Raw genomic sequence first — 15,504 nt, forward strand, 5'->3', positions numbered from 1 at the left:
TACCTGGTGGGCTGAGCCAGCAGAGCGTTGCTGTGCAGGTGGAAACACGGGAATGCGTTGAAGGTTCCAGGGACCATAGACACACCGGAAACGCTGCTATACTGGTTCTCCACCAGCCCGAACAGCTCCATCATCCGGAAACCTGAGAACCCAGAGATCCATCGGGAACCGTCAGGTCAGGAACCATCAAGAACCATCAGCTGAGGAGTGAAGTGGTGAACGTACCTGGAGTGGAGCTTCCACTCATCGGGACCAAGGGACAAGCTAGAAAACAGCAGAACAACTTTCATTAGAAACTCTGGAAAACCTAGAAACCTTTTAGTAAGAAGATCCTACGTGGAACAGTCGGAACGACTGTCAACTGACAGCCCGGCCGACAGTTGAGTGACGATCAGACTTTCAGGCAGATTGACAGTCGGACTAGTCCTAATCTCACTTTAAGACACAGTGTGGAGCTAATCCTATCTCAACTGGTGGAGCTAATCCTAATCTCAGCTATATACACAATGTACAGCTAATCTTAATCTCAGCTGGCTGGAGCTAGTCCTAATCTCAGCTCTATACACATTGTAGAGCTGATCATAATCTCATCTGGTGGAGCTAATCTTATTCTCATCACTAGACACAGTGTAGTGCTAATCGTAATCTCAGCCGGTGGAGTTAAGGCTAATCTCAGTTTTAGACAATGTGAAGGTAATCCTAATTTCAGTTGTTGGTGATAATCCTAGTCTCAGCTCTGGACACACTGGGGGCTTTTCTACCAGAAAGAACCAGGTGCTAGTTCGGAGCCAGGGCCAGACTTAGCACCAGTTCTTTGTCTTTCCACTGCCAAAGCCAAACAGGGGCTAAACTGCTGCTACGCTGGCCCCACTTCGTTGCTGGGCCAGAGAGGAGCCAGACTGGGGCCCGACGCATCATCAGCTGGGGGCGGAGTTATCGCTACCTACAAGGCAAATGCGAGGCTGCACCGGCTTTATGAAAACTACAATGAACACGGACCCCAGAGTGGTTATAGAGAAAAAAATAAAAAATAATGCGTGGGAACGATATAATAAGTCGCTCCCTGAAGTTAATATAGGAAGTACCGGGATTATTTAATCCGCGTTCGCGGAGCTGCAGCTCTCGAAAGTGCTGCAGAGCTCCTCTGTCCTCTGCAGAGCTCCTCCTGTCAGTCAGCTACGTCGGCTATAATTTAGAAGCAGTTTTCCATTGTCATTTATTTTTCACACTTTTCATGGTGACATTATTATAACTAACATCACGTCCAGGTCTTGTTTCACGTTCTGACCGCCGGCTGAGGAGCTGCAGCCGCTGAGCAAGGCAGTGTGAGGCTGCAGGGGGCGCTCCGCTCCGCTACGAGACGCTCCGATATTATTTTCTAACCTACAGAACTTCTTTATAATGAATACTTTTGGTTCATCAGCAACTAAAAAACAAACTACATCCTACTGTAAATGAAAGCTGGATTTTATAGGTATAAAATGAGCCATTTAACAGCTTCATGTGAAAGAGAATTTTAATCAGTGTGTTTACGTAGGTTGCCATTGGAAACAGCTTCGTTCTATCATTCTACACCTCCATTCTTCTCCGATGTTGAAGCATTTGATTCAGACACACCCAGAAATAAAGTGAGAGCAGCAAAAATTCACTATGTAATGCGGAAATGTTAAAAATAAGCCCCAAACTCATACACGCGTTATTTATTTCCCCTCTATGTCCACTCCGGGGCTCCGGACTAAAGCAAGACGGACGTGAAAAAACAACAATAGAGATACGAAGACACGTAAAGTTTTCTGGCTCTTTGGTGCATCAGAGGTTCAGGTCAGACTAGATGGAGCGACCCGGACTAAACCGATGAATACAGTCCGTCTCCTGGTACCTGTATGAGCGCTGTCAGTGCGAATTTGTTGAAATCAGTGACGTATCACGTTTTGGAGTGACGCAATGACGTGGCTCTCACTTGGCTCCGTTAACGGTGGAAAAAGAACCGGTTCTTTGGTGGTGCTCATTTAAGAACTGGCCCTGGCACCGGCCCTGAACTACAACCTGGTTTATTTGGTGGAAAAGCCCTATCTGTGGAGCTAATCCTAATCTTAGCTGGTAGAGCTAATCCTAATCTCAGTTTTATATACAGTGTGGAGCTAATCATAAAGTCAACTCCAGACACAGTGCGGAGCTATTCCTAATCTCACCTGGTGGAGCTAATCCTAATCTCAGCTCGAGAAAGTGTGGAACTAATCCTAATCCCAAATGGTGGTGCAAATCCCAATCTCAGCTCCAGACACAGTGCAGAGCTATTCCCAATCTCTTCTGGTGGAGCTAACCCTAATTTCATTTTTATACACAGTGTGGACCTAATCCTCATCTCAACTCTATACACAGTGTGGCGCTAATCCTAATCTCAGCTCTAGACACAGTGTGGAGATAATCTTAATCTCAGCTCTGAGCAGTGCAGAGCTAATCCTAGTCTCAGCTCCGGAGATAGTGTGGAGCTAATCCTAATCCCAGTTGGTGGAGCTACTCCTAACCTAAATTGTAGTGGTTTGTCTCTTCATTCTGAAAGCTAGAAGCAGCTATTATGTGTAAGCGAGTAGTAACTGTAAATGTAATGCAGCCCGTGGAGACGTTACAGGCAGAGAAGTTCCAGGTACTTACTAGCAGTGGCGGCCTCGCAAACAAACATCACCAGCTTCTCTTCGATCTTCTTGAAGGCGTCGAGGTCGTCGACGAAGAAGACGTGTCGGTCGCTGGGTTTACTGGCGATGCTCACCAGCTCGCCGTAGTCAGCGTCAGCAAAGCCGATGGCAAACACGATGTAACCTGGAATCAGATGCAAGACCTCGTCAGAATCATTCTTCTTTTCTTTATTTAACACCTTCATGTCTCTGCAGTCCAACCTTCAATTTGCATCTCTTTGGACACTTTGTTGACATCGTCCTGCGACCGGCCGTCAGTGAGGACAACCAGGACATTGGGAATCCCCTTCCTGACTCCGCCCTCCACCGTGAAGATGCTCTCCTTCACGTGTTTGATGGCTCCACCTGGAAAACACAGAAGATCTCAAACTGTGTTCTGACTGCAGGACCAAGTACCAGGAACCATTCCACTACTTTCATAAAGCACCAGGAACCATCATAAGAACTTTGAAAACGTACCAGGAACCATCATAAGAACTTTCAAGTACCAGGAACCATCACTGATCTGTGTCAATAGCTGCACTAAGGTGTAAACTCACTGTCTCCTAACAAGTTCTGGTTGAAAGGTTCCAGATACCTTTGGTAAATGGAATTCATCACAGTTGACTTCTTTCTCCTTTCTACACTAAAACCAAAGAACAGTGTGACCAGGTGTTTTCTCCGTCTGCAGCAGAATAAATGAGCTCCGTGCAAAGACACAAGCTGAAAATATCTCAGCTGCCTCAGGGTCGTTTTGCACGACAACGTTTCTACAGTCTCCATGGCGACGACAATGTCTCTACCGTCTCCACGGCAACGGCGCCCTGGTGTTTTCAGAATTTGTTGTTTCGAGTGGGGCCGAGTGCCCCTGAGGTGTAAACAGGCACTATCAAGGTTCAGCGTTCACTTGAAATCGTCGCCATGGAGACGGAGCCTCAGAATGAATCCAGCTGTCCAGTTAGCTAACGCTAGCATTAATGCCAACGGGATATGAACACTAACAAACGATAAACGGAATGCTATCCGTTAGCTTTAGGCCTGGAGACGAAGATGACCTGTTTCTCCAGGTTCCACAGACGATGTCGAGGTTTTTGGTGGAACCAGAATCACGACTGCAGAAAGACTCCGGAGATTCAATTCTGTTTGTAGCTTCCTGCTGCTCAGGAACCAATGATACTCTCATGAAAAAATTTAGTCCTGGCGCCCTCTTCACCCGTCTCGTTGTCCACCCCACCCACCTGTCTTGGTGTTGCCCCCCTTGTAGGCGATCTTGTTGATGGCGTCCAGCAGTCGCTCTTTGTCGTCGTAGGAGTTGAGCTTGAACTCTGTGCGAGTGTCGTCACTGAACTGCGCGATGGCGACCTGCCGGAGAACAAACACTTTAATTAACACTCGTTGACGAAGACCGTTGACCTCCTGAATGGCGGGAGAATTTCCACATGTCTATGAAATGTGTTAATGTTTCATCTATGCACTCACTGGTCTTGCAGTTCCACTGTGAACCAGGAGGTGGTGTCCCGGGTCAGAGCAGACTACATAACATACATAAATTTCTACAAACACACGAAGCACCAAACTGGCTGAACTCGTCAGACATCTTGACCACAGTGGGACCTGTGTCTCGGACCAATGGTCTCTGGTTTGGTTTTTGTGGACCAGGAAACTTCTCAGACCACTGGTCTCTAGTTTGGTTCTTGTGGACAAGGAACCTGGTTGGTACCTGTGTGCCGTCGGGTCCGATCCGGTCCAGGGCACCGGCCGTGCTGTACAGGAAGCGGATGATCTTCAGGAAGTTGTCGTCGCCGATGCTCCAGGAACCGTCAACCAGGAAGACCAGGTCGGCTTTAGCAGCCTTACAGACTGGAAGAGGAGGAAATGTGAGGAAAGGTCAAAGGTCAAGTTTCTGACTCCGTTATTGTTTCTTTACAGTAGAAACAGGGACTTTTTCTATTCAAACACCCGGAGCTTCAGTTGAAACAGCCGCTTAGTGAGATTGTAGCAATCAGCTCGACACTGGAGACCACGCTTCTGGTGACGCTAATGCTAACCCTCACCTTCTTTGGCTGGGGGGATGGTGGGCAGCGGTGTGGTGGTGGGGGGCCTGGTCGGCGCCGGAGTGGGGGCTGGTACTGAAGAGGAGGGAACACACACACAGAAACCTCAGGTAGATGAATCATACACACACAAAAATACACAACGATGCAGTGTGTATGTGTGCGTTCTCACCTGTCCTCTCCGTGGTGCTGACAGCCGGTCCCTCCGTTCCGTCCTGCAGTTCAGTGAACACGCTGACTTTATACTGCGAGTCGGGTTTCAGGTTGTTGAAACAAAGTCTGCTGGTTCCTCCACTGAGCTTGGTCTCCTGTCTGTGACTGCCTACACACACGCACACACGCACGCGCACACACACACACTTTCATTTTACTTCCTTGTGTTACAGGTGCCATTTTTTGTACACAGTACACCTGTGTGTGGAGGTGTGTGTGGCGGTGTGTGTGGCGGTGAGTGTGGAGGTGTGTGTGGCGGTATGTGTGGCGGTGTGTGTGTGGAGGTGTGTGTGGAGGTGTGTGTGGAGGTGTGTGTGGCGGTGTGTGTGGAGGTGTGTGTGGCGGTGTGTGTGAAGGTGTGTGTGGCGGTGTGTGTGGAGGTGTGTGTGGCAGTGAGTGTGGAGGTGTGTGTGGCGGTATGTGTGGCGGTGTGTGTGGAGGTGTGTGTGGCGGTGTGTGTGGCGGTGAGTGTGGAGGTGTGTGTGGCGGTATGTGTGGCGGTGTGTGTGTGGAGGTGTGTGTGGAGGTGTGTGTGGAGGTGTGTGTGGCGGTGTGTGTGGAGGTGTGTGTGGCGGTGTGTGTGAAGGTGTGTGTGGAGGTGTGTGTGGCAGTGAGTGTGGAGGTGTGTGTGGCGGTATGTGTGGCGGTGTGTGTGGAGGTGTGTGTGGCGGTGTGTGTGGCGGTGAGTGTGGAGGTGTGTGTGGCGGTGTGTGTGGCGGTGTGTGTGGCGGTATGTGTGGCGGTGTGTGTGGAGGTGTGTGTGGAGGTGTGTGTGGCGGTATGTGTGGCGGTGTGTGTGGAGGTGTGTGTGGCAGTGTGTGTGGCGGTGAGTGTGGAGGTGTGTGTGGCGGTGAGTGTGGAGGTGTGTGTGGCGGTATGTGTGGCGGTGTGTGTGTGGAGGTGTGTGTGGAGGTGTGTGTGGCGGTGTGTGTGGAGGTGTGTGTGGCGGTGTGTGTGGCGGTGTGTGTGGAGGTGTGTGTGGCGGTGTGTGTGGCGGTGAGTGTGGAGGTGTGTGTGGCGGTATGTGTGGCGGTGTGTGTGTGGAGGTGTGTGTGGAGGTGTGTGTGGCGGTGTGTGTGAAGGTGTGTGTGGCGGTGTGTGTGGAGGTGTGTGTGGCAGTGAGTGTGGAGGTGTGTGTGGCGGTATGTGTGGCGGTGTGTGTGGAGGTGTGTGTGGCGGTGTGTGTGGCGGTGAGTGTGGAGGTGTGTGTGGCGGTATGTGTGGCGGTGTGTGTGTGGAGGTGTGTGTGGAGGTGTGTGTGGCGGTGTGTGTGAAGGTGTGTGTGGCGGTGTGTGTGGAGGTGTGTGTGGCAGTGAGTGTGGAGGTGTGTGTGGCGGTATGTGTGGCGGTGTGTGTGGAGGTGTGTGTGGCGGTGTGTGTGGCGGTGAGTGTGGAGGTGTGTGTGGCGGTGTGTGTGGCGGTGTGTGTGGCGGTATGTGTGGCGGTGTGTGTGGAGGTGTGTGTGGAGGTGTGTGTGGCGGTATGTGTGGCGGTGTGTGTGGAGGTGTGTGTGGAGGTGTGTGTGGCGGTATGTGTGGCGGTGTGTGTGGAGGTGTGTGTGGCAGTGTGTGTGGCGGTGAGTGTGGAGGTGTGTGTGGCGGTGTGTGTGGCGGTATGTGTGGCGGTGTGTGTGGAGGTGTGTGTGGCGGTGTGTGTGGCGGTATGTGTGGCGGTGAGTGTGGAGGTGTGTGTGGCGGTGAGTGTGGCGGTGTGTGTGGCGGTGTGTGTGGCGGTGTGTGTGGCGGTATGTGTGGCGGTGAGTGTGGAGGTGTGTGTGGCGGTGTGTGTGGCGGTATGTGTGGCGGTGAGTGTGGCGGTGTGTGTGGCGGTGTGTGTGGTGCAGCGGCGGCTACAGGAAGTAGAACCGAGTGGGCGTGGCTCACCTGTCGGCGACTCGATGACGACTCGGTAGGCGTTGGCGTGTCGGTGCGTCTGCCACTGCGAGCACAAGCTGTTGGTCTTCACCTGGTACGTGCTGAGGTTGCTCACTCCGAGGTGCACTGAACAGAACCAGAACCAGAACCAGGAACTTTAATCCAGTCTGAGTCTGGGTGAGTCTGGTGTTAAACTACAGGCTGGGTGCTGTACTCACGGGTCTTGGCCCTGCCCGTCAGAGCATCGCTGGAGCCGGTGGTGTAGGACGCGATGACCTTCACGCTGTACTCGGTGCCACTTAGCAGGTTGACAATGAGCATGGTGCTCACGTCCTCGCCCACGAAGGTCTCCAGAGCGGGGCTTTGGCCTGGAGGGGGGGCGGGGGGGCTCATGTTGACTTTTTGTTACTGCTCGACATTTATAAAAACAGTTCATCTCTTCTTACGACTCATATTCTTCATTATTTCTTGTCCACACAATCACCAAACTGAAGCAGAATATTTTACACATTTGGAGGCTAACGCTGACGTTAGCGTGTTAGCTTAGCAGTTAGCTTCACTCGCTGCCAGCTGAGTCCCACCGGCGGAGACCATGTGGATCAGTCTTGTTTTTGGCAGCCATTTTAGTTTTAGTCTTAGTTTGTCTTTCGGAGGAAAATGCTTTTTAGTTTTAGTCACATTTTAGTCGTTTTTATAAGTTATAGTTTTAGTCGACGGAATCTCGAAAACGTTTAAGTCAGTTTCAGCAAAAAAAAAAAAAAAAGCAGTAATCTTAAATTAATTTAGGTCAATAAGTATTGTATGAAATTCATAAAATAACAGTCACCTTAACGCTTTTTGCATAATAATAATAATAATAATAATAATAAGCAGATTCCTATCCAGACTGATAACTCTCGTCTAGACTTTCCCATTGATGGAGATCAATGCTTCCATGTTACACTTCATTGCTGTTGGGCAGTTCTGACTTTTGGAATTGTGCTTTTTTTCCCCTGAGAATTTGTTAAAGTGCAATGAACCCAACATATGAGCAATGGAAGAGAAACACATGCGCTCAACTTGTCCACATGTGGCAGCGAGGTTGAAAGGTAATATGGTAATAAGGGATGTCCCGATCCGATCGGTAGATATCGGATCGGGGCCGATATTGGTGATTTGTGAGTGATCGGGGATCGGCAAATCCAGCCGATCACCCCGCCGATCTAAAAAAATAAAAAAAACGCGGTCCGCAACGTCACCTAATAACCAGAACAATCAGGGACTAGAAGCTCCGGTCGAGCTGCAGAAGCTAGAAGCAGGTGGAGCGGGGCCATAGACCTATAAAACTAGAGTTATGTGTTTATATGAAGAAGTCTACTTCTAAATTTCTATGTGGTCTGTCTTCTTCTGCTTTGTTATTGTGTTTGGTGAGTCACAGCGCCCCTAAAGGCCTGGCATGTGTACTACATGCCCTGAAGCCTCGTGTTGAGCCGTGTTCATAGTGAGGTGTGGACGGTTTGTTGGGAGAAGGCCAGGGAGGACAAAAGATCGTTTTTTCGTGGTGTGGATGTATCCTCAGTTTACAACAACAACTAAAGAGAAAGAGAAGAATTCTGATTCAATAAGTGAGTTTTACAATAATTTCTATCTAAACAAAGCTTCTGCCAATAGTGCTTTTAGCTTCAGACATCTTAGTTGCTCCAAAAATAGACTATTGAGTATCTTTGCAATAGTAATGTGAGTATCGGATCGGGAAAGTATCGGTATCGGCCGATACTCAATTCTGAAAAATCGGATCGGTGTCGGGGGCAAAAAAGTGTGATTGGGACATCCCTAGTGGTAATAAGGGTATCTAAAAATACCGCAGTATCTAAAAATAGCAACATATCAGTTTCACTACTGTCATAAAAAATAAAAACAATCAATTGTGCTGCACATATCAGCTTTAATGCCTAAATAATGTGTTTGTCCAGCACTTAAGTGTGTGTGGTGGATTTATTGTAGTTAAAACTATCAAATGTTTCTCTTTGGACTGTTAATCCTGTTAAAGACTGTCAAAGTATTTGGATGTGACTTCGTCAAGTGAAGCTCAGAAATGAAAGTCAAACTGAACAGAAGAGTCAAGCAAACCAGTCGGTCCATAAAACTCTCTAAATATTCAGCAGGAGCTGCGAGGGCGGCAATACTTTTCAAAAACAGCCATCCCAGATTTAGATAATAAAGTAGAAAAGAGGTTCATATATCAGTTGTGAGAGAATCAGCCGCAGGTGGTCATCAGATAACATGACATATATCTTGGTGACCATCCACACCGTAACACCCGAACGGAGGACAGTCATGCTGCTGCGCTTCATATCAGGTCTATTTACACACTGAATGATCCTAACAGAGGAGGAGGAGGAGGAGGAGAGGCTCTATCTCTCCTCATAAACTAAAGTTACATTATTAATTTGTGTGGGACAGAACACCCACCAACATTTCTGTCCCATCTTGTCTCGTCAACAAAAACTGAGACACGTCTTGTTTTGTTTTAGTCACATTTAGATCGGACCCGTCTCATTATCGTCATGAGAAAAAGGGGCGTCAACGAAATCATTCCGTCAACATCGACAAAAACAACTCTGATCTGATTCACACAAGTGAAGATCAATGGTGGAGGGTGACGGAGCAGGGTGATGGAGGAGAAAGACGGAGCAGGGTGATGGAGAGTGACAGAAGAGAGTGACACCGGAGAATTACTGGGCAGAGTGACAGAGCAGAGTGATGGAAGGGAGTGATGGAGAACAGTGATGGAGGGAAGTCATGGGGCAGATTGACGGAGCAGAGTGATGGAGCAGAGTGATGGAGGGAAGTCATGGGGCAGATTGACGGAGCAGAGTGATGGAGGGGAGTGATGGAGAACAGTGATGGAGAGGAGTGACAGGGCAGAGTGATGGAGGGGAGTGATGGAGCAGAGTGATCTAGAGGAGTGATGAGGGAAGTGATGGAGAAGAGTGATGGAGCAGAGTGATGGAGAGTGACAGAGCAGAGTGATAGAGGGGAGTGCTGGAGAGGAGTGATGGAGCAGAGTGACAGAGCAGAGTGACAGAGCAGAGTGATGGAGGGGAGCGATGGAGAGGAGTGATGGAGCGGAGTGATAGAGCAGAGTGATGGAGGGGAGTGATGGGGCAGAGTGATGGAGAGGAGTGACAGAGCAGAGTGATGGACAGGAGTGATGGAGCAGAGTGATGGAGGAGAGCGACAGAGCAGAGTGACAGGTGGTGGAGGAGGTGGTCGTACCATTAACAGGCTGGTACACCACCCGGAAGCCCATGGTGGGAGACGGAGGGACGGTCCAGCTGATCCTGAAGCGGTTGTACCATTCCTCTGATACCTGCAGGTTCCTGGGGGCTGACAGGGGGACTGGGGGGTACAAATAAAAACAAAACGTGCTTCATTCCTCACAAAATAACAAGAAGAGCCCAAATTAAATAAATAAATAGATATGAAATATATTTTACATCTATTAATTAAAAAGAGAATAAATACAAAAACACAATTTGATCCGATGAAAGAGTCATTGATGATGATGATGGTAATGATGATGATGATGGTGGTAATGATGATGATGATGGTGGTAATGATGATGATGATGGTGGTAATGATAATGATGATGGTGGTAATGATGATGATGATGGTGGTAATGATGATGATAATGGTGGTAATGATAATGATAATGATAATGGTGGTAATGATAATGATAATGATAATGGTGGTAATGATAATGATGATGGTGGTAATGATGATGATGATGGTGGTAATGATGATGATGATGGTGGTAATGATAATGATGATGGTGGTAATGATGATGATGATGGTGGTAATGATGATGATAATGGTGGTAATGATAATGATAATGATAATGGTGGTAATGATAATGATGATGATGATGGTGGTAATGATGATGATAATGGTGGTAATGATAATGATAATGATAATGGTGGTAATGATAATGATGATGGTGGTAATGATGATGGTGGTAATGATGATGATGATGGTGGTAATGATGATGGTGGTAATGATAATGATGATGGTGGTAATGATGATGGTGGTAATGATGATGATGATGGTGGTAATGATAATGATGATGATGATGTTGGTAATGATGATGGTGGGAATGATGATAATGATGATGATGACGATGACGATGAATGAATCAAGAAAAGAGTCCAGAAAATGTTTTCCAGGATTGTTAAAGTTGTTCCAGCGTCACAGAGCAGTGTTTCCATTACAATCACTTATTTAGTCAAATCCTTTTATTCTGATGTTCTGTGATGGAAACAAATAAAATCTAATCTCATCCAGTGTAAGATAATCTACTCTAATCCTGAGTACGTGACCGAGGATTGACTGTTGAGTGAAGGAAGAACAGATATTACCGGGTCGGTACTGAAGAAGCAGAGGAATAAAAAGAGAGAGCACACGAGTGGAGAGACTGAGATTAAATATGACTCACGTGTCCGTCCCATCCGAGCGGCCGTCGGTCCGTCCCCGTCCTCGTAGAGCGGTGTGATGGAAACTCTGTACTCTGTGTCGGAGAGCAGCGGCTGCAGGATCAGACTGTTCTGACTGCTGGGAACCGTAATCTGAAAGAACCAGATTAGAACTCTGTCAAAACCCCCCTGGAGATTAACATCGAGATTATAGAGCCTCTTCCTTCGCTAACATCCAGATAGTAGAGCATAGAGAAGGAAGAGGCTCTATAATCTAGATTATGGATTATAGAGCATCTTCCCCCTCTAACATCTAGATTATAGAGCATCTTCCTCCACCAACATCCAGATTGTAGAGCATCTTCCTCCTCGAACATCCAGATTACAGAGCATATTCCTCCCCTAACATCCAGATTATAGAGCATCTCCCCCTCTAACATCCAGATCATAGAGCATCTTCCTCCACCAGCATCCAGATTATAGAGCATCTTCCTCCACTAGCATCCAGATTATAGAGCATCTTCCTCCACGAACATCCAGATTATACAGCATCTTCCCCCTCTAACATTCAGATTATAGAGCATCTTCCTCCATGAACATCTAGATTATAGAGCATCTCCCTCCTCTAACAACAGATTATAGAGCATCCTCCTCCTCTAACAACAGATTATAGAACAGTCTACACACAGGCCCATAGAGAAACACCTGGTAGACCTGAACTAGTGTCGGTCTCCAGCCTGATCCTGCAGACGGTCCAGAGTTCTTGTCTCTGCATCAGACCAACACCCGAGCTGAAGCCTCACCGTCTCCTCCGCCCGGTCTCCTCTGGCGCTGATGTAGCTGAGGCGATAGCTCCGGAGGTTTGAGGGCTCGACGGGCTGCCAGGTCACCCGCATGCTGAAGGTTGTCTCATCATCTATCCTCATGTTCCTCACGCCGACCCGAGGAGCTGAAAGAGCAACACTGAGACTGTGAGGACACCACCTTCTGATTCTTCATCTGCTACATCACTTCAACCACATCAACCAAACCCAAACACATGGAGGAAGAGGAAGAGGAAGAGGAAGACCAGGACCAGAGTTTCCTCCGTTTCCATGGAGACAGAGTCGGAGTGTTTTCAGTTACGCTGAGCTCCGTTGTCGTGGAAACTCAGCATGAGTTTCTTACTGACTGACGGATGAAAGCAGCTGCAGAGTTAAAGAAGGCTTGGAGGTGACGTGGTGAAGGTTTGAGTGGAGGTGAAGGGGTGAAGGTTTGAGTGGAGGTGAAGGGGTGAAGGTTTGAGTGGAGGTGAAGGGGTGAAGGCTCACCTGCTCTGATGGTGGTCGTCGTGGTCGTTGTGGCGATGGTGGTCGTTCTCTTTGCTGAGGGGGTCACCAAAATGAAAGCAGGTCAAAGGTCAGACTGAAGTTGTTTACAGGAAGTGAGAGAGAACATCAACATGTTTTCACTGTGAGTGCTGCAGTTGGTCGACTGTAACCGACCCATCCTGGGTTAGTTCCCAGGGTAGCTTAGAGGTTAGTTCCCCGGTTAGTTTGCAGGTTAGTTCCCGGGTCAGTCTGGGGGTTAGTGTCTGGGTCAGTCTGGTGGTCACTCCTGGGTTAGTTTGGAGGTTAGTTCCCGGGTCAGTCTGGTGGTCAGTCCTGGGTTAGTTTGGAGGTTAGTTCCCGGGTCAGTTTGGAGGTTAGTTCCCGTGTCAGTCTGGAGGTTAGTCCTGGGTTACTTTGGAGGTTAGTCCCGGGTCAGTCTGGGGGTCAGTCCTGGGTTAGATTGGAGGTTAGTTTCCAGTTGAGTCTGGTGGTCAGTCCTGGGTTAGTTTAGAGGTTAGTTTCCAGGTCAGTCTGGGGGTCAGTCCTGGGTTAGTTTGGAGGTTAGTTCCCGGGTCAGTTTGGAGGTTAGTTCCCGGGTCAGTCTGGAGGTTAGTCCTGGGTTACTTTGGAGGTTAGTCCCGGGTCAGTCTGGGGGTCAGTCCTGGGTTAGATTGGAGGTTAGTTTCCAGTTGAGTCTGGTGGTCAGTCCTGGGTTAGTTTAGAGGTTAGTTCCCAGGTCAGTCTGGGGGTTAGTCCTGGGTTACTTTGGAGGTTAGTCCTGGGTTACTTTGGAGGTTAGTCCCGGGTCAGTCTGGGGGTCAGTCCTGGGTTAGTTTAGAGGTTAGTTTCCAGGTCAGTCTGGGGGTCAGTCCTGGGTCAGTTTCCAGGTCAGTTTCCAGGTCAGTCTGTGGGTCAGTCCTGGGTTAGTTTGGACGTTAGTTCCCGGGTCAGTCTGGGGGTTAGTCCCGGGTCAGTCTGGGGGTTAGTCCCGGGTCAGTTTGGAGGTTAGTTCCCGGGTCAGTCTGGGGTTAGTCCAGGGTCAGTTTGGAGGATTACCGGTCGTCTCGGTGAGGATCACCTCGTCGCTCTCCACCTGGTTACTGTAGACCGCCGCCAGCAGAACCTCGTACTCCGTGGACGGGCTGAGACCCGAGATCAGCTGGGAGTTCATCTTCCCGTCAACCAGGGTCTGAAATGCACTCAACCTGTTCACTAGTTGTGTTCACCGAAACGTTTCTACAAACAATCTCTAATGTTTAGCTACAGACACACACACATACACCTCTTCCGTGTCCCCCCCCCCCCCCCCCCCTCAGTGGGGGGTCCCTAATGTTTAGCTACAGACACACACTCACCTCCTCAGTGTCCCCCCCGTCAGTGGGGGTCCAGATCAGTCGGTACAGCACCACATCGTTGGCTGGATGTTCCCACGACACCCTGAAGTTCTCAGCTGAGATCTGACTGGTCCTCATGTTCAGAGGCTCTGGGACGGTGGCTGCACACACACACACACACACACACACACACACACACACACACACACACACACACAGAGTCAGTCAGTCACCATCTCTGCTGGTGGAACGGGATGGTGGAGGTGTGGTCAAGGGCGGAGGTGAAGTAGAGACAAGAGGAGTGGTGGTGTTTGGTGGAGGTGTGGTGGTGTAGGGTGGAGTTGTGCTGGTTCAGGGCGGAGGTGTGGCCGGGTTGTTGGAGGGTGGATGTGTTGTGGAGGGTGGAGGTGTGGTGGTTGGTAGAGGGTGGAGGTGTAGTGGAGGTGTGGTAGAGACCAGAGGCGTGGTGGTGCTTGGTGGAGGGTGGTAGTGTGGTGGTGGAGGGCGGAGTTGTGCTGGTGGTTGGTGGAGGTGTGGTGGAGGGTGGTGGTGGAGGGTGGAGTTGTGCTGGTGGTTGGTGGAGGGTGGAGGTGTGGTGGATGTGTGGTGGAGGGTGGAGGTGTGCTGGTGGTTGGGAGAGGGTGAAGGTGTGGTAGAGACCAGAAGTGTGGTGGAGGTGGGAGTTGTGCTGGTGGTTGGTTGAGGTGTGGTGGAGGGTGGATGTGTGGTGGAATGTGGAGGGTGGAGGTTACTGGTGGTGAAGCTGTCCGTGACTAAGTCAGCTTGTCCCTCATCGTAGATGGCGAACACTCATGGTGTACTCCGTCAGAGATGTCAGGTTCCTGAGCAGGAACGAGGTCACGCTGCCGACCTCCACCTGAACACACACACACACACACACACACACACACACACACACACACACACACACACACACACACACACACACACACACACACACACACACACACACACACACACACACACACACACACACACACACACACACACACACACACACACACACACACACACACAGGATCCTTGAATATGGTTTATGAAGCAGGTTTATGTTCATTGGTAGAAATCCACCAGGGCCTCAGGTGAGTGTGGCGGTGTGTGTGTAGCAGTGTGTGTGTTTGTCCTCCGTCACCTCGTTGGTCTGGACTCCTTTGGTCTTGACGTACATGACCCGGTAACCTTTGACCTTCCTGGATGGAGACTCCCAGGTGAGGCGGGCCGAGCTGTGGTCCACGTTGGAGAACCGCAGGTTCCTGGCAGGTAACAGAGGTACTGACCCCAGAGGTCAGAGGTCACAAGGGAGGTCATACTGGGGCAGGAGGGTCTTACAGGGGGGTATCGAGATCATACGAGGGGGTGATGGGGACATACGGGGAGATGGGGGGGTTAATATGTGGACTCACAGGTGGTCTGCTGGCTGGTGATGGGGTCGCTGGCTTCTTCTCCGTACAGAGCGTAAACAGTCACCGTGTACTCAGTGGCGGGACTCAGCCCCTCCAGCTCCACCTCGTTCACCGTGTCAGACACTTTCACCTGCAAGCACGAACATAGGCGTGTGCGCACACACACACA

The 15,504-nt window shown here is 49.6% G+C and overlaps 1 protein-coding gene across 1 annotated transcript in view; it reads right to left on the reverse strand.

Moving 5' to 3' along the window:
* The window catches only part of col14a1b (collagen, type XIV, alpha 1b), an 80,671-nt gene that overhangs the window by 20,617 nt on the left and 44,550 nt on the right, over window positions 1-15,504 (reverse strand). The window contains 20 exon segments of the mRNA XM_080484456.1: window positions 4-142; window positions 226-264; window positions 2,656-2,820; window positions 2,898-3,041; window positions 3,914-4,037; window positions 4,396-4,535; window positions 4,730-4,804; window positions 4,902-5,051; window positions 6,826-6,942; window positions 7,035-7,184; window positions 10,075-10,197; window positions 11,291-11,420; window positions 12,071-12,216; window positions 12,578-12,631; window positions 13,634-13,766; window positions 13,933-14,072; window positions 14,664-14,722; window positions 14,724-14,788; window positions 15,065-15,204; window positions 15,336-15,465. Of these exon segments, the coding sequence (XP_080340582.1) occupies window positions 4-142; window positions 226-264; window positions 2,656-2,820; window positions 2,898-3,041; window positions 3,914-4,037; window positions 4,396-4,535; window positions 4,730-4,804; window positions 4,902-5,051; window positions 6,826-6,942; window positions 7,035-7,184; window positions 10,075-10,197; window positions 11,291-11,420; window positions 12,071-12,216; window positions 12,578-12,631; window positions 13,634-13,766; window positions 13,933-14,072; window positions 14,664-14,722; window positions 14,724-14,788; window positions 15,065-15,204; window positions 15,336-15,465 (2,363 nt within the window).

This window comes from Lipophrys pholis, assembly GCF_963383615.2.
Source record: "Lipophrys pholis genome assembly, chromosome: 17".
Classification (NCBI taxonomy): Eukaryota; Metazoa; Chordata; class Actinopteri; order Blenniiformes; family Blenniidae; genus Lipophrys; species Lipophrys pholis.